Genomic DNA, 19,609 nt, shown 5'->3' with positions numbered 1-19,609 from the left:
GGTACACACATGACTAATTCCCATGTGACCCAGATTACCTCACACAAGAAAACAACTAAGCATCTAGTGCAATTAAAGTATGGTGTGTGGGGTATTCCCAGTGCCTGCATGACTGTGTCCACTTAGCAGTTCACTGTTCTCCCCAGGGCCTGACCACTCAGTATAACGTACTGCAGGTAATGCACTGTGCAGGCAAGCTTCACTAGAACCCAACGTTACCTAAGGACGGAGCAAGGAAACAGACCCAGGCTAAATACATGTGTGCTGTAAGACTTCCCTGCTAATTCAGAGTGGCAGGCATGGGCCTGCGGTGAGATTTCATGAATCCGTAACAGCGGTGTAGGTCAAGCTGAAGTTTAACATGACAGTTGGTTCTGTGCTAGCCTGGAACACACACACACACACACACACACACACACAAACACACACACACACACACACTCAACTCCCAGGCGAGCCACCACACAAAGCCCACCCCGGAGGAATGCTGAGGAAGAGAGGGTATCTAAACTGTCCTCACAAACCAGAGCCTAAGGAGATCATCCACCCTGAGTCAAAGACAGAAGAGCTAAAAGGCCACTCTGAGTCAAGAATTCCAGATGAGAGCAATGCTAAAGAGAGAAAACAAGCTAATTATAAAATCACAAAATGTGTAATGAAGTGAATGAAAACATGTTGGAAAGAACAAAACCAAACTGGTCTCACAGGTGATCTTTTGAGATGTAAGACAGCTCAAGATAATTCACCCTGGGGTCTCAGCAATCAGACTTCTAATAGGTCAGTTAGCCCTGTAGGATCTTTAACACCAGTGTGGACCTTTCTGAGAGTGCCAGTTCACAAAAGAAAAAAAAATCACCTTAAAGGTGTTAATAGGTTAAGAGCTCAGTATAAACCATCAGTCAGGCTCTTAGTCACGCTTCCAAGAATGGTGTGGACTCTCAGCCAGAAAGGTCACAGCCACTGGGAGAAAGGATAACAGATCCCGGGTTACACAGGTGGAATAACCTCCCCGAATCCCTTGGGACCATGCCCCAACAGGAGCATGGTGCTGGGGCCCCATGTAGAAACTATCTTTCATACCTGGCTCAACCTCATAAACCAGGAAGTGCAGCAACAACAGACAGAGTTCACTCAGGAGATGTGTCTTACTCTGCCCCAGATGGAACTGAGACCTCCTGAGAATGGATCTGCTCACTCCTGGTTAATCATGGCCCCTTGAGCCCTAGGGTGGTAACTACTATATCCGTGTGGCTGGGTCATGGAGCATAGATGTTGGGCCAAACACCAGTTGAGATGTTGTTGTAAGGTGGTTGTTGGATGTTGTCTTAGTTTGGTTTCTATTGCTGTGATGAAACACCATAACCAAAGCAACCTGGGGAGGAGAGGGTTTATTTGGCTTATACTTCCACATCACTGTTCATCACTGAAGGAAGTCAGGGCAGGAACTCAAACACAACAGGAACCTGGAGGCAGGACCTGTTGCAGAGGCCATGGAGGGTGCTGCTAACTGGCTTACTCCTCATGGCTTGTTCAGCCTGCTTTCTTTTAGAAAACAGGACCACCAACCCAGGTCTGGCCCCACCCACAATGGGCTGGGCCCTCCTCCATCAATCACTAATTAAGAAATTAAGTGTTGCTTCCAGAGCCACAGAGAGAAGAACATCCCACTCCTCTTGTTACCTACAATCCCAGGCAGGAAAACCCAAGGCCTCCCAACCCTGCAGGTCCCCCAGGCCAGAGTGAGGGGAAACACTACAGAGAGGCAGAGAGAAAGGCACACTGCCTGGGGGGCTGTGCACATGCTCAGTTATTTAGGTCATCAGCCAGCAGGGCTTTTCAAGTGAGTTTTTGTAGCACTAGCTAGCTGATTCCTGGCATATACTTGGAAGAAGCTCCAAAAAAAAAAAAAAAAAGTGACATCATTAGAGCAAACCTCTTTTCACTTCCACCTTCCCACGGCTGTTTATGTGGACATGTTTGCTTCTGTTCATGATGGCTGAGAACTAGAGGAAATGATACAGAGTCCTGCTTAGCACAGACAGGGAGGGCCCTGCACAGACACCCAAGTACATACAGCATCATGCATATCCAGTTCCCAGCCACTTTACTTCTTATCAAAGAGGGTAACTAATCAATTATATACTAACATTGATTCTAAATTTAACTCAAACAATAGAGCTTGTGATAACAGAACATTACATTTAAAACTGGATTTCAATTTAGAATTTTTTTTACTGAAGAAAAGAAAAATTTTTTAATGAAGAAATGTAATGGATACAATGTTTGGGTGGGGGGGCAGCATGTAGGGGAAAGAGAACCTAATGTTTGGCTTAACATTCCAAGGGGTTGAGTAGAATGGGAATCCAAGCTAAAGGAAAGACTGACGACAGATTTTTGCATTCTCAGAAAAACACATTTTTTGTGTATTTTTTGAAGAGGCTTGGCAAGTTGTCAAATTACCATGGAAACACTAAGGAGTGCTACGAGCTCTATTGTAAAATACCAGGATGTTTACATGCTGAGAGATGCAGCCACTTCCCCATGAGGCCCTAATGGGAGCTGGTGAGAGATCAGTTGGGACTGTTTGTTTCTGCTATAAAGGACTCCTATGGGTGCAGGACGAGTATCTTAACTCAATCAGACCAGCTCCTCAACAGTTCACAATAACTCATTCTAACAGGGCAATTAAGCAATAGGCAGGCATCCATAAGGCCTGGACAAACTTTGAGTACATCTGCCCTGTCCAAGAGTCAGGCCTAGTAGTTCCATAACAACCTCCACAACCTGCTCTCCAAGACCAGATGCCAGGGCAAGGAGTGAGACTAAAGAGGAAGACGGTATGGTAGCTTAGGTGCAGAGTTCACAGTGAGACTCTGAACGCCAGATACAGTACTGATGGCTCAAGAGGAGGCAATGGGATTGCTGGCCTTATAAAAGGGTTGCAGTGAATAAACAAGGCCCTTCTGCCCTTCTGTCACATGAGGACGAAGCATTTGTGCCCTCTGGGGATGAAAGCAGAGAGCTGCCTTCCCTAGAGATGCAACCTATTGGCTCCTTGACCTTGACAGTCAGCCCCTGTGATATGGAAAATAAATGTCTGGTTTTGTAAAATATGAAGCTCAAGACACTTTATTATAGAAGGAACAAACTCATCAGCAAGAATGAGGAATCAATCAGGTTGTACTCACAAGTGTCCAGGTGATGGGTACTGTGGTCCATGTGTCCCCTCCAAATTACCATGTTGAAGCCTAGCCCCAGTGTGCCATGTCAGGAGGCCAGCCCTGATGAGGTAATCAGGTCTTGAGAATGGAGCTTTGGAAGTGAGAGTAGAGGCCCCAGAGAGTTTCGGCCTTCTACCAGGCAAGGATGCAACAAGGAGTTTGCATCTCTGAACTGGGAATAGGGTACACAGAACACCTTGGTGTGGATAGTTAGTCTCCAGAACTGAGGGCTAAGTTTCTGGTGTTCATGGGCCACTAAGCGCGCTGCATTTTGTCTGAGTCCAAGTGGGCCAACCCCCTTTAGCATTTCTTCACCAGAGATAACTGCAAACCTCCCTTATCCTAACCTCAATTGTTTGCCCAAATTAAAGTTTGTTTTCATGAGATACTTGAGGAGTGACTTCAGTTTGTCCTGTAATGGCAAAGGAAATGAATAATGTAAAACAGCTGAAGGAGGACTCAAATTTCAGCTTTTTCAGTAGGGAGGTTCTAAAGCAAGGAAGACGCCTGCTCTAGAGCAGCAGGATCTGAGTGGTGACAGAAGAGAGAGCAACACTGAGAAATTCTCTAGGCAATTGTGAACTCAGTGTCTCTGTGGAGTTGAGACGATAAAAACCATTATGACATTAGCACTTCTGCAAATGGTTTTTAATGAAAATGTACTGGTGTTTTATAGCATTTACTTGATGAAGTCTGCAAGCAAATTGTAAGCCATGAAGGCAGTTCTCCATGCAGGAAGGAGACACTGCCTGGAAGAATAGGTGAAGGGAGAAAAGGAAGAGAAATTCATATGATTTCTGATAAATCAAATTTTAGTCATTTTATTATATTCAATGTTTTGAGTTTTTTATTTATTTAGACATCTTCTTTGGTGGCCCCTCCCATGCCACATCCAAGCCTTCCACCCAGCCATATCTAGCACACCCTCCTTCAGGGTCTATCCCAGTGAGTCTGTCTGGTCCTTCTCCTCCCCCCACCCCCAGCACACCTTTCCTAACCCTAGACCCATCCCTACACCCCAGGCTTAGGTTGGGATGCTCATCCTGCAATGCCCTGTACCCACCCAACTTCATCCTACTGAATCAATTTCCAACCTCCAGACCCAACCTGGCCCACAGTCCCTCTCTTCTGCCCCAACTTGCTCTGTCCATGTCAGACACAGAACTGACAATGGAAGTCCACACACCCAAATTTCATTGCAAAAATACAAAGAATAAGAAAGATCAAAGCAGTATCTTCTCTCCAAAGCCCACCCATCTGTTGGGGACACTGTAACCACACCTGCTAGAGGCTGGATACAGGTTTACCTGACCACGCCTGTGAGCACACCAGTAGCCAGCCCCTAGCAGGTGTGGTTACAGTGTCCCCTACACCTGTCCTGTAGAAATGTCTGCTGGTGAGAATGACCTAGATGAATGAACCCCGTACACAGAAGTTATAGACTTCATCAAACCATCTGAGGATTTTACAGAAGACACACAGAAACAGCTGAATGAAATTAAAGAAAAGATAGTTAATAAGAACATCTGGGTGGTGCCCAAGAAAACACAAACAAAATTCCACATGCTTCCCTATGAAAAACATCAACAAACTAGGAGATCCAAGGTCATTCTAGGACATTCACAGAGGCTGAAAATTTTGAGTTTCTTGGCACCCTCACCCCCTTGCTGTGATTGAACATAGGGAGTCTCCTCCTGAATGGTTCAGATCACACTCTAACAAGCATCCTTTCACCGTCTATTTCAATTCACACATTCTGAGTTTTTTGTCCTCTGTTGATTTCCCTCTCCGAGTAGCCCTGATCCAAGTGTCAAAAGTGTTGTTTATGTTCCTAAGTACAGAAGGGGATGCACACATGCAAGAGAAGCTTCAGTCAACATGAGAGATAGCATGTGCCTGGGCCATGAGAACAAAATAATAGACATTAATCAAACAGACACACACAAAACAAGGCTGTATGGCTAACCAGCTGTTAACCCTGTTATGAGCAAACACTCATGAGGAGCAGTGGTGGAGTCTTCACTGTTTCATATTTGTGACAACTACACAACATAACTGCGATGTATAGGAGAATAGGCTGTGCTTGCCCACCTCGGTGCTTCTCATCTGCAAATGTTATCTGTGGCCTAACCCACATGACTTACAGAATTCCCTCCCTTGGAGCTCCAAATAGATTCCAAAAACACTTTAAAGTAGTTACAAAATAAATACTTCTAAACAGCTCAGTGTGCATTAGCTCTGGGGAAGGAAGTCTTACTGTATACTTCACACAATGTGACCACACAGGGCCACACACAGATAGCAACGTTCCTTCTCCTAGCAGGGCCTTAGCTGCCATAGGGCAAGCCATCTCTCTCTAATCTACTTATGAGATGGCCAACAACAACAGCAAGCCTCAGCATGCACTCACAGGGAAAAAGCAAACTCCTGGCACTGTCCTTGATGTGTCTCCCATAGTCACACATAGGGTAGGCCTAACAACCCTACCCTTGGCTGGCCAATTTCCAATTTATTCCCAGCCTGTATCATCCATGCAGAGCTCATCCTGGCAGAGGGAGACATCTGGGTGGCAGACAAGTAAGTGACAGAACGCTTACTTGTATCTATAAAATAACTGTTCATGCCTAAGTGCAGAGACAGTTGTTGGCCAACCTGGAGCGGTGCTATGCTTGCATTTGGATGGCATGAGGCTGGACTGCATAGAGAGCCCATGCTGAGCAGCAACCATGTCCCACCGCCTGTGAGTTAAGACCATTGTCCCCAAGACCCATAGTGAGACAATGTATGTAAATTTTGAGACTTTTTTAAAAAGCAAAACGTTCTAAGTATGCTATCTAGAACCAGCATTCCTCATCTTTAAAAGATGCTTTAAATATGCAAGAATGATTTTTAATCCTTTGACCACAAGAAGATATCCCCTAGCCTTTTAGAATAAAGCCCAGTAGACTTTTGTAAATCTGAGTGCAGTCTGGATTCTACTACAGTTCTGTATGGAGGGAAGAAAAGTCTTGGATAATCATCTGTTCTTTATAATCCAGTTACCTAGATAGTTCCTGGAATAACAGCTCTCATAAATTAAAATTCACTTAACAAGAAAATTACATTAAACATAATGCAGTCTTTCTCTAGTGACTCCAGAGTCTGCTAAAAATATTTCGGAACCTCATCAGGATGGTAATTACAAGGCTGAACAATGGGTGCCAAGTACATGGCAGACTCTGGAATTAGTGGGAAGAATATCTTATGAGACTTTGGTGATGGTACCTGGATGTGACCTCAGTATTTGGAAGGTGAAGGAAGAGTCTCGGAAATTCAAGATGGTCCTCGGCTACATAGTGAGTTTTAGGCTAGCCTGGGATACACGAGATCCCTTCTCCTGTCGCCAAAAAAGAAAAGAAAAGAAAAAGAACACCTTGGTCCTGAAAGAAGTGCGTGTAAGAGTATGCTGTTTGCAGTCACCTGCCCACCCTCCAATACAGTGGTCTCTTCACTGTCACTTCTGCAAGGGGACATTGCAAGTACCCAGTATGGGGTCTGTGACAGCCCCACTGCACTTCTCTCCCATGCTCCTCACAGCAGAAATCCTCCTCTGGGATGTTGATGTTTAACATCAACCCCCCCCCCACACACACACACACATACCTCCTTGAACACCAGGCTGTGGATGGGAGAGATCCTCACAAGCTGATTCCACTTCCTCTTTCCTGCAGCTTCACACCCCCTTCGTGAGTAACTAGGAGCTCAACTAGTTTTCCTGTTTTCCAATTGCCCTGGGAGCATCTCTACTCTGAGTAACAGCTGAGTCCCAGAGAAACAAGCCTAGGACTGTTGGACAGGTTGTAAATTATGAAAATCTCACTGAAAACTAAACTAAACTTTGCCAAGAACATTGCTATACAAGTCAGGAACTCTCCATCTCTGATGGGAAATAATTGACAGTTTGGAGCAAAAGAGGCCTCATGGGTTTCGTTTCGTTTCCAGACAAATACAATAACTCGGAATAAATTTTTAGACCCCTGTGAAGTCTTGCTTCTCAATTCTGTCTGTAGTTTCAGGGGTGGGAAGTGTCCCGCATCCTCGCCTGCTCCTTAGGAACCACTCCAGTTCCCTCTCCTGTAATTCCTAAGTTTGCTCTGTCATAGACTGAGGGTGTTGACAGGCGGGGACCTGCACACTTGGTGGGAGGACTGCAAGTCCCACAGCAGGAGTGCTCCTTAGGAGGGCTCCTGAGTTCCACCCCTGCCCTGCTCCTTCTTGGCCTTGGATGGCTGAATTCACACAGTGCTTTCCAGGATCAGATAACTGCAAATCTGACTGTGTCAAATTCTAATTACAAGGAATTCACTCTGCATTTTGAATTTTGCTTTCCAAGTTCATCTATGGCATATCTCATTGGCTTCCTAGGGCCACTATGGCAAAGAATCTAAGTGGCGTAAAACAAGAGAAATACCTTCCTGAGTTTCAGGAAGCCACAAGTCTTAATTAAGTGAGGGTGTCTGCAGACTCTGTTCCCTTGGAGACCTGGGGGAGGACTCTTTCTTATCTCTGGTAGTTTCTAGGGTAACTAACACCCTAAGTGATCCCCACCTGATCCTGCGCCCCACATACATGCCTGTATCTCTTCTAAGGGTGCCAGTCACATGTAGTCAGACCATGCTGCCCTAAGGAGTTCTTACCTCAGGGAGATCTATAATGACTCCATTTCCAAACAGAGCCATAGTCATGGATACTGGGGTAGGACTCCCAAGACAAGTTTTTGATGTACACAAACCAACTACAATGTATAACACAAGAAAATCTGTTTCCATTGTAATCAGAACTCTTCAGACATTGTGTGTGTGTGTGTGTGTGTGTGTGTGTGTGTGTGTGTGTGTGTGTGTGTGTGTGTGTGAAGCTCTAGCTAGATACATAGCACTGTGTCAGAACAGCATTGAAAAGAGACTATTTTACTTTTCTCATGCTTTTTCCACTGGAAGCCCGTTCTTGCTCAAAGTTTTTACATGACGATAGGTGTACAGATAAATTAAACATTATTTTAAAAACCAAACATTTGTTGTTAAATCATAAAGCAATTTAGTTTAAAACAATTCTTTGATTTGGAAATAATTTAACATTCACTAAAGGTGAAAGCAAATTTTCATACTAGAATTTGTTTGCTTATTTGTTTTATCTAAAGAATTGAATCCAGAGTAACAAACACTACAGGATGTAGAGTGTCCTCAGCATTCATCTGTTGATCAATGTTTTGATTTTATTGATATGATCATCAGTGTTCGAGTTACTACTTTGCATAAACATGTGGTACAAAATAGCAGATGTTTGCTTAGAGCCATTTCAAAAATGGTTAGAAAATTCTACCCTGATCCCAAGCCAAAATTTCATCAGACCAGCAACTCAAACAGCAATTGTTAATCAGGCCAGCAATACAAACAGCACTTGTTAGGGGTTTGTTTTGTCTTCTGTTTTTGAGATAAGGTCTTACATAGCCCAGGCTTGGTTTAAACTTCCTAAGTAGCCAAGGGTAACCCTGAACTCCTGACACTCCTGCCTCCACCTTCCAAGTGGCTGGATTATAGGCTTGCACCACTACATCCATCCAAACATAGCAATTTTTAATTCCAAAAATTGAATTACATTTTATTTAGTGTAGAGACAGCATGAAATTCCACACTACAGTGGAGGTCAGAGGACAACCAACCTACAGGGAACAGCTCTCCACTTGAACCATGTGTGTCCCAGGAGCCAAACTCAGATCTTCAGACTGTGTAGGAAGCCCTTGCTAAGCCATCTTGCATGCCCTCCAACAACAATTTTAGAAACTCAAGCACTGTAACACAAAACAATCAGAAAACACATTGTTTTGATAGTCACTCACTGAGGAATGATTGTGAGGAAATATGAAACATCTTGAAAACATTGTTTTCTGTAATTAAACTATTCCGCTTCTACAGGAGTTTGTAAACACAGTAGAAATACCACAGTTCATGATAAATAATAAGCTGAGGGGTTTCAGGCAATGTTCATCAGTGCTGCTTGGCGTGCCAATGCACAGTGCCAAGCACGTGTTGCCTGTTCACAGCCAAGGCTGCAGTGAAGCCACAGGATGCAGCAAGGGTAAGGGCTGCCATGAACACTTGGTTTCATTACACATTTGATTTCCTATTGAGTGCTGAGACCTTTACTGTTGCCAAATTTTCCATGACCTCCGCATTAGTTCTGAGAGCCTGTATGGGGCCTACAGTTTAAGGAAATGGATGCTGCACGTACATTGGGTATTTACCTGTACATCAAAGTCTAAGGACGGCTGGCACCTGGCATTCCAACTGCCACACAGCAAATACCAAATAAATATTTATAAATGTATTGATTGTTACTGAGCAACTCCATATTTTCAATGTGCATACTTTTGCCATTATAAATATAGGATTATTTAATATATTTACATTACATGTATAGACTTAAGCCAAAAGGTTTTGTAGCACCAGCGATTTCTTATTAGGATTCCACGTGGATAACATTGGGCTTTTAAAAAAGACTTTCAGAAGCAATTGTAACTAAAAGAAACTGTAAATGTCAGCTACATTAAAATCTAACGAAAAATTACAAGCATACATTTACGACACACTAGAGCAAAGATATCCAACTTCATGCTGTTCACAGGTCAGTGTCCTGGCTGTGTGCAGGTAGTTTTTGATGCACTCTTGAAAAGTAGGAAAGTCTTATCCCAACATTTTAAGTGTGCTATTCTGGGTTCTGACCAAGTAAAAAGGCAAACACTGGGGGAAGTGCCAGCACTTTCTAGAAACACAAGAATTATTCTGTGTCATGTAAAATTGTTTCTCTTTCATTTTCTTTTTGACTAGTGTGAGGGCCCATGAGAGCTGAGGAATTCAATTAGGGCATAGTCACATTACAGACCCCAAACCACTACATGAAGGCTGATTGCCAAAACTGTAATGGACATGAGAGGGCAATGGCAATCATTGCATCTAACTGCTGAGACACAGGGGTAGTCTGTATGCACTTTAGCCGGCACTGACTTAGGATGTTACACACCTTTACAATCCAAATGCCATGAAAACTAAATCCAAATCCAAATGAACGCAGTCCTATCATTAGCCTTTAACTGAGGACCTACAAACATGAAGTGCATTAAGAAACAGGCTACTGAGCAGAAGGTAGTGGCCCTGGGAGCTAGCACTGGCTTTGTCATTTCATTCCGGGACTTTCCCTAAGAAAAGACACAGCCACACTCAGCAGACATGAGCATGTCAGGAATGTAAATGTAGGATATGTGAATGACAGCTGGACTGGACGGGAGGGGACCAAAGCAGCAGAAGTTCCAGAAGAATTGCTGGTTGAAGGTGGGGTGGGAGATGGCAGGAAGGCAGGCCAAGTTTTGTAAGCATTAATGAGAGTATCAGGACCATGGACAGAGAGGTGAGCAAGCTAGCTTCTCCTTGGGTTTTCATCTACACTTCTTACACAAGGAGAACGGATTCACTCTGCAGTGTAGCTCAAAGTGGGGCAGTAACAGCCCCACAGCTCTAGGCTCATTAATGATCTCTCAGACTTAGAAAATGGTGCTGCTGTCAGTGCCACTCCTGCAGGTAAAAGTACAGATGTCTAAAACATACCTCAGTTTTATACTGATTTCAAGTGCCTGCTCGTGTTAGGTTCCTGCCACAGAGTCAGATGTCTCCCTTTGGTCCCCTGTATCACAGCTAGTCCAGCTTCCCACATAGTGTTGTCCTGTCTATAAAAAGCATCACCAGGTCCCAGAAGAACTACATCCTAGCATATGCATTAGTGTTACCCAAAACATTACTGAGCCAAATTGGAACATGGTTAAGAAAAAAAAAAAAAACACAAAAAAAACACCTTCCCCATTACTGGTTCTTTGAGAAAAGTTTAGTTAGGATAAATGGCCATGAAGCGACTGGATCATCTTTCAAGGGGTTTTAAATGTACTCTTTGCATGTGTTATTCTGTGGGTTTTCGGAGTTATCATCACATGGTCTGGTGGAGGCAAGAAAACAAGCTCTTAAATTTCTTACAGCAACAACATCCTTTCCAGGGAACACAACCCACCAATAGACCACCCCTGTCAAGCACAGAGGCTCTACTTACAATGTCTCATTTTAAAGAGGGATAACCCATAGAAAGTTTCAAGGATCCCAATAAACAATTGGTTGGCCAATTGCTGCAATTTCTTATATTTCTCCTGTCTTTAAATTATTTATTGCATTCATTGTGTTTGTGTATGCGTGTGCACACACGTGTGTGCATTCCATGGTGCTCCTGCGGAGGTCAGAGGATAATTGTGGGAGGTAGTTCTCTCCTTCCACCATGTAGGTCACAGGGACTGAACAAAGTTACCAGGCTTGGATATAATTCTAAACAGCATTTTTTGGCTAACCTATCTGACAATAACTTGCAAACATCTTAACATTTCTCTACTCATTTCAGACTGTATTTTCACAAAGTCAGAATATTCTCCATACTGCAATAACCGAGTAGCTGCAAATGGATGTAATAATATAAAACCCCCAATCTACTCTCTAACCTCTCCATGTATCTTTGTAGATTATACATTATCCTCATGTATCTTTGTAGATTAAAAACAGCCAAACTCCAGGATGAAACTCTGGCTCACTGACAGCATACTGGATCTTGTTGCTCATCTCTTTAGTTTCCAATGTAGAACCTGCTTCTGCTTTACCTCTGATGAGCCAGTTTTCTGTCATTTCTGTCATTATTATATAATCTTTTCTGGTACAAAGGCTACAGAGGTGACAGCATGTGTCGCTTGGCAGCAATGAGAGAAACTATGCTTCTGGTGCCTTTGGTGTGTCGGTGAAGGTGGAGTCTGCCAGGCCATTGACATGTGAGGCTTTCAGACTATACAGCTGTCCTATTGCCAATAGGAGCCTCTTCATGTCAGGATGGGGTCCTTCCTGTGCTCCCTTCAGTCACTGACATATACCTTGGGAACAAGCAAAGACTCCATACTCATAGAAACTTTACTTTTCATGACCCCTGAGAGCCCCACTGTGCCCTTTAATGGTGCATGTTTCTTAGTAGCCAAGATGCAGTACAGCTTTCTCATGGCAAGTGGGTATCACTCCAGTGGCCCCTAATGGACAAAGCCAGGTGTCTGTGAGCTTTGTTAGATGAACACATGGTTCAAAACCACAAAACCTAGTTTAAAAGTATTCTGGATGGGGCTGGAAGGATGGCTCTGTGGTTAAAGGTGCTGTGCTCATCAGGCTCCAGGAGAACCAAGCTTTGTTCTTGGCAACCATGTTGAGACACTCACTCACAACCACCTATAACTCTAGTTCCATGGGCTCCAACACCCTCTTCCAGCCTGAGTGGGCACCAGCACTCATACACACACACCCACACACAGACACATCAGTTAAGATTAAGACTCTTAATATATATGGTTGAGGAGTCTAACTCCAATCCTTATCCATACTACCAGGTCCCTATTCATCCTCTAGAAAAGACGATTTATATTCACTGTGGAAGAAAAACTCCCATCTGCAGGACACTTTTTATGTAGTTTGGGGTTTGCTTCAAAAAAAAACACCTACATATAAATATATCTTTACTTCGAAGGATTACATAAAAGCTGCACTACAGATAAATATCTATGAACCATGGTATACTACAGACATTCTATACTGCATGTAGTATAGAGTTTCTGGTGAAAAGCTTCCGGCAAATCCAGGAATGAGCCAGTGAGTTGCTCTTTGAGACACCTCCTCATGTCTCAGGGCTGTGGATCCCCTAGTAAAGGAACAGCGTAACCAGGGATCAGTTTCCTGGGTGTCATTAGTTCCTTTCTAGGAACTGGTTATGCAAACAGCATCACAGGAGACACACATAGAGGCACACGCACACGCTCGCGCACGCGCGTGCGAGCACACACACACACACACAGGCACACATGCACTCACAGGCACACATGCATACACACACACACACACACACATACACACACACACACACTGTGTAGAAATAGGTCTCTTGAAGTGCTCTTAATAATAAAGAGCAGGGTGCAGGCAGGGCAGATGCAGTGTGATAAAATGTCACCAGCTATTCTCACTGAGCTTGGCATCCTGGTGTTACCATAAGCTAGCATACCTGATTCACCAGGTTTGCAGTGTTGCAAGTCTAGAGTGGGGTCCTTCTGAGAAGGTCACAGAACTTCCCTCTGTGACCTTCCTGGACACTGACTTTTCTTCTGCAGAAATTATGATTATATTATCCTTGTAATTGAACAAAACCCCTCTTCTATTTGCCCCTATGTTCTGGTCCTCCTCTTTAGGTTACTGTCCCCCTGGAGGCCCTGCCCCCTTTGTATCTGGGCCACTCCTAAATATCCTGCAGACGCTCATCTTGATGTCCCTCCTCTGAAATGGTTTCCTCCACCCCACCTTCCTCAGCCTCAGGTGGGGTTAGTACCTTGCCTCGAGATGAGAATGGTAGCCATGCCTGTAGGTTCCACCATGGGGACTGATGAGCAGTCTGATGCGGAGGCACAAGGTAGATGACATGGTTAGGAGATGCTCATGTACCTGCTGTACTAAGCTTTGGTGAGTACAAGTCAGAGTTATGGCGCGCAGCTCATGACTCCAGAGAAGAGAACCTTTCCAGCATCTCAAGAAGCACTGGCATATATTCTCACCTTGTACACATACAGCATGGGAAGTCACAGCTCTCTGCACATTTGCTGAAGGTATTTGTGCTCATTAGATGAACAAAATCTGCAGCCACCCATTACCTATGTTCAACACAAGTAAAAATCAGTAAGAATCGGTCGTTGGAAACTAAACACAGTGTAAGTCAGCAGTTTATCTCCAGGAGTCAGGCAACAGGTACAAGAGCATGGGACCAGGATGTAGGATTTCTTGGCATGAATCCAGAGATGTTAAGATAAAGACATTGATTCACTCCCATCTACTCAAAAGGCTTAACAAGAGGATAAAGAGTTTAAGGCAGTATGAGCTACATAGCACAATCCTATTTCAAAATAAAACACTGGGGAGGGGGTACAGCTTAGTGGTAGAGCACGCACAAGGCCCTGGGTTCTATCCCCAATACTATCATAAACAAACCAAACAAACAATGAAAACATTGGCTAAACACAACAAAAACCACCATACACAGAGCACACATCTCTTTGCTTCAAGAGTCATTTCTTAGGAGATACCATAATAGGTTTTAGGTTTACAGAGAAATCAGGCACTAGGGAAATATCTGGAGATCTACAGAGGTGACACCAGCTAACAATCTAAGAAACAGAGGAGAGGCTACCTTAAATGCCCTCTCCTGATAAGGAGATTGATTAAATCTGACTTATATGCCATCCTATAGCCTTCATCCAGCAGCTGGTGGAAGTAGAAGCAGACACCCATAACTAATCACTGAACTGAACTGGAATCCAGTTGCAGAGAAGGACGAGTGATGAGCAAAGGGGTCCAGATGGTCTGCACTTCTTTTCTCAGGCACACACCCTGACTCAACTGTGGTCACACAACTCCAGAAAACTGCAGGCATGAGGTAAAGCTTAGGGGGAATGTCTTCTGGAGGAAAACAGGGCCACAAAGGCAGAAAACTATGAAAGGAAGAGTTCAGGTAAAGGGGTCAAAGGGATGGTTTGCCCAAGCTCTACATGTAATGATATCTTTAGCAGATAGCTAAATAATATACAAATAGCAGTGGGAAAAATAAAAATTGTTCATTTCTGAGGTGAACCCAAGGTCCAGTGTCTTTGTCTACCATTGGCCTCTCTTCCGAGCCCCTGCGTTGTCTAAGGATAGGATAGACACAGCCTTCCTTTCTGAGATGCTGGCCCACCAGGAGTGCCTCCATCCTTCCTGAAAGCAGGGAGTTCTACTGATGGGCCATGTCTGCCCCTAGTCTCTCCCAGCTATCTACTATCCACCACACAGGGAAGTCTTAAACTTTAAAGCCAATCCACCTAGAATTTTCCTCAGTCTTAGGACTAAACTCTATCTCCCTAACCTACACATACACAAAAAATCTCCATGTTGAAACCCTAACACCCAGTACCTCCACTCAATGTGACTTCATTTGAGCCAGGGCCTTTTATGAATAAACAAGTGACAGTGAGGCCACAAGGTGGTCCTTAACCTACTCTAACACTGATTAGGGAACCTGGACACAAAGACACCTTGGTTTTTGTGTGTTCAGGAAAAAGGTTATTACCCTCTCAAGGCAACCAGCACCACAGGTGCTGTGGCCTTTTCCTTCCAGCCCCAGGAACATGGGTAATCAAGCTTCCCCTGTGAAGACCCTGGGGCAGCTCTATGAGACAGATGCAAAGAAGTCACAGTAAGAGTGGATCATGCTCATTCCACACAGCTGTTTCCACCCTGTGTTTGCTCGTACACCTGTTGCTGCTCACTAGGAAATCAGCAAGAGAACACTCATTTGTCCATCCTGAAACCATGTTTGGCACACAGGGACTGGACAAGTACTTCCAGGTGAATGAATGAATGAATAAATGAATACAGATAATACATTACCAGATCTTATGATTTTCCCAGAAGGTACCAAAAACAAATAAATTTCACCACACTTTCTAGAGTTCTCGGGTTTGAGTTTTTCTTATGAGAGTTACAAACTTCTCTGAAGAAAATTCCCCAGTTAATGAATTGAAAGGAGGAAGAGAGAATAAGAGCCAACAGCACATCACTGTGGCAGTTGCAGTCCTATAGAAGTACTGGTGTTTCTACACGCAGCTTAAAATACGGGGTGAGATGTTTCCAGCCCCACTGCAGTCTAAGAGACCACAGTCATACATGTAGTCATGACCCCACTGCAGTCAATGAGACCATGGTTATACATGTGGTTCACTATGAGACCACGGTTATACATACAGTCCATGAAGCCACTGCAGTCAATGAGACCACGGCTATACATGACTATATTTGACCCACATTTGGATCCTGATTCAAAGCAAACTTAAAACCCAGACAATGAGGAATCTAAAGACTTAACACTTGGTGGTATTTTAAAAGTGTCATTTTTGTACAATACAACTGTTTCACAAATTTGTGTGTGTGTTTATATATGTGCATTCATGGTCTTGTTTGTGTTTATATAGATTTGTGTACACATACCGCCACATCCAGGAGACAGTCTTACACATGTACTCCAAAGCAGATGAAGGATTAAACAAAGTATGTGGATCTGTGTGTAGACAATGACAACATTGTGGTATGAAGCAAAACTAGTATTTAACCTGCTGCATTTTTCCCCCGTGTCAGGACAGCTGTGGCCTATAACAGCCCATTCCATAGGTGGCATCACTGAAGGCTACGTGGCTTACCCAGTCTGGGAACCCCAGGTTACATTAATAGACAACTTCTCTGTGGCCATTTTCACTTAAAATGAAATAAATATTACTATGTCTTGAGTTCAGTCTTTTTATTCATTTTTAAATGCATTTGTGTATGCATGCATGCGTGTGTATGCATACACATACATCCATGGCTTTTGGAATATGAAGAAATTGCATCAAAACAGCTAAAAGCCAAAATATGCTTTATTCTGGCCTCATCTGCTGCCATGGTGATCCCAGCCCATGCATTTCCAAGGGTACTGATCCAAACAGTGGGGTGCATGGTGTGGCACCCTGGATAGGCATGCCTGCTTCCCTGGTCAGGAACAGAGCCGACTCAAGGCACTTCCTTCCCTCCTGTATGCCCTTGAGTGGGACAGGACACCCCTCAGCTTCTACCCCCGAAGCAGTATCTCAGAGTGATTTCTCCACAGATAAAGATGCCAAGGGCCTTTTTGTTCAAAAGCCAGAGGCTTGAATATCCATCTCAAAGCAGGGGAGATGAGGTTTTCTTCATGAGGATAGAGAAGCCAGGGATGGAGTCACACATGGACAGTTGGGGTACAGGGAGAAAGGAGACAAGCCCTGCAAACAAGAGCATGGGGTACACCCACATATCTGCATCTGGGAGCTGAAGACTACTCCAGAAACAAGGAAACTAAAGCCCTCGCTTTTAGATAATGCCAAGAATGGAAAGCCTTCAGGCCAGGCCAGCTTCATCTGATGTGGCCTCTCCTTGATCCCTGAAGACTTCCTCAGGGTGTTTGGGTGTGGTCTGGAGCACTGGATAATCCTTTAAGAACACACTAAATCTCACAGTTCTGGAGGCTGGAGGTCATCAGGTGCTCCCAGGACTTGCCTGGGGCGCAGGTCCTTGTCCAAAACACAAATGGGACACTGAATGTGTTCCCACATGGTTGAGAAGTGAGGCACCTCTCGGGTCACTTCCAGAAGGTCACCAGTCCTGCCCATGAGGCCCCATTCTTGTGCCTTAATCATCCTTAAAGCCTTGCCTCCTAACACCGTCCATCTCTTTGGGAATGAGGATTGCTAGTCTTGACTCCTAACACTGTCCATCTCCTTGGGAATGAAGATTTGAAGCCAGTTTTCAGGGAGGGGGATACTAACATTCAGAGCACAGTACAAATGAAGAGGCCCCAGCAAGAAAGAGATGTTCCCTGTGCCTGGCAGCCACCTATAGTACTGCCTTTCATACCAACAATTGTGAGAAGTAAAGAAAATTGGAATAAGCCAATCTGAAAAGCTGAATTGAGCCACATGCACCAATTAGATGTTAAAAACACTGGGCATAAATAGATGTTCTCTTTTAGCAACTTTTCTAGGTCAGTGGGTATTTTAAGCTACTGGGGGAAAAGTGTAAATTTTATTAAGTGGCTGGGACAACAGGAGCATAGAATATAAATTTTCCATATTTTGGTCTTCAGTTTCCAAATAAACTCCAGGTCAGTGGATCTTTTTTAAAAATCTAAAACCACCATACCTTTCTCTTTGTTCTGTAGAAATACGCACCCATGTTACTGCACACAACCCTCCAGAAGGGCATGTGTGGCAACCCAACATCGTCTCGGGCATCCAGCATCGCTAGGCACATGAACCTGGGGAAGTTCTCGCCTTTTCCTCAGCTGACCTGTAGGGCTGGCTCTCAGATCCATTACCTACCCTCTTGTTCACAGGTAAGGGCAATTTGCCTACTGCAAAACTTAAGTGGGCAAATGACTTCCAGTGAGGATTTTTTAAAAATCCTCTTTTCTGCAACTTATAAAACTGAATCCTGGATTACGCTGGTGCCATCTCAGGGCCCCAGATGAGCTGTATTCTCCAGACTCCTACAGAGCTCTCCACTGAACTTCTCTCTCCCCCATTCCCCTCCCCTCCTTTCTCTCTCTCTCCCCCTTCCTCTCCCCCCTTTCCCCTCCCTTCTCTCCCTCTCCCTCCTCCCTCCCTTCTCTCCCTCTTCCACTCCACTCCGTGTGTGTGATCAGTGGTGGAATCAGGACCTTTTAAGACAAGCATTCTACTACCAAGCTGCATCTCCAGCTCTGTCCTGACACTGTATCGAGTTACGGTAGCGATAGTATAAGAGAGATTAGAAACTAACAGTGCTGTTAGAGCTTGTGGCAGAGTCAGGGAGGGATCCCAGTTTCATTGCTGGGTTCACCTGAGGCAACAGAGGCTGACCCAGAGTTCTCATCCAGTGTGGACACATTCTGGAGAAGCCCAGAGCCTAGGCTTGGAAACCCAAGCAACAAGTCTCCCTGCTGTATTACCTGCTGCCCCTGAACACATGCACATGGCATCTCTAGAGTCCAGTGTCGTAGAAGCAGAAACACTATTGTCAGGTTCATGGTGATGAGAGAAACCACACTCTCACTGAGATAGTTTCCTACATCCACCTCTTCAGAAGAGAGCTGCTGATGTGTGGGTGTTCATAATGTGAGAATCAAACACCATGAGCTCCAGAAAGCTGACAACTTGTTGATAACTGTTAAGTTTTGATGTCTAATGCCATTTGCATGAGTTTGAATTTATAAAAGTTGTGAATCACTAAGATAATTTGTAAATGTGGTTTATGGGTTTTGGGTTTTTTTTTTTTTTTTTGGTTTGGTTTGGTTTTGGTTTTGGTTTTTCGAGACAGGGTTTCTCTGTGTAGCTTTGGAGCCTATCCTGGCACTCTCTCTGGAGACCAGTGGTTTATGATTTTTAAGCCTACACAATGAAACAAACTAAGTATTCATGAATTGTTGAGTCAAGACTTTATCCACAATATCTTAAGGACCAAATTTTACTTCCAATTCTTATATTAAAGTGTCTTATTACAAATAGATCTTGTCAATGTACTTGAAAACAGCTTGATGTTTTATGTAAAAGTAATTTTATTTGCCTAAAAACTTGAGCAAACTTTTTCTCCCATGAGAATACAAATAAGGGCTGTAGAGATGGCTCAGAGGTTAAGAGCACTGGCTGCTCTTCCAGAGGTCCCAGGTTCAAT

General features: G+C 44.0%; 1 protein-coding gene across 2 annotated transcripts in view; it reads right to left on the bottom strand.

The window, feature by feature from the left end:
* Nucleotides 1–19,609, bottom strand: part of LOC100773612 (ribosomal protein S6 kinase alpha-2) — a 280,709-nt gene that overhangs the window by 241,528 nt on the left and 19,572 nt on the right. Inside the window, exon 1 of one of the 2 annotated variants that reach the window (XM_035440447.1) lies at nucleotides 13,918–13,950. The exons of the other annotated variant lie outside the window; for it this stretch is intronic. Coding sequence (XP_035296338.1) covers nucleotides 13,918–13,935 — 18 coding nt within the window. The 5' untranslated portion in view covers nucleotides 13,936–13,950. Of the gene's footprint in view, nucleotides 1–13,917; nucleotides 13,951–19,609 lie in introns of those variants that run through there. 2 annotated transcript variants of the gene reach the window in all.

The sequence above is a fragment of the Cricetulus griseus genome, chromosome 2 (genome assembly GCF_003668045.3).
Source record: "Cricetulus griseus strain 17A/GY chromosome 2, alternate assembly CriGri-PICRH-1.0, whole genome shotgun sequence".
Taxonomy (NCBI): Eukaryota; Metazoa; Chordata; class Mammalia; order Rodentia; family Cricetidae; genus Cricetulus; species Cricetulus griseus.
Note: the sequence above shows the minus strand (reverse complement) of the source record. Positions and strands in the feature narration are given on the sequence as shown.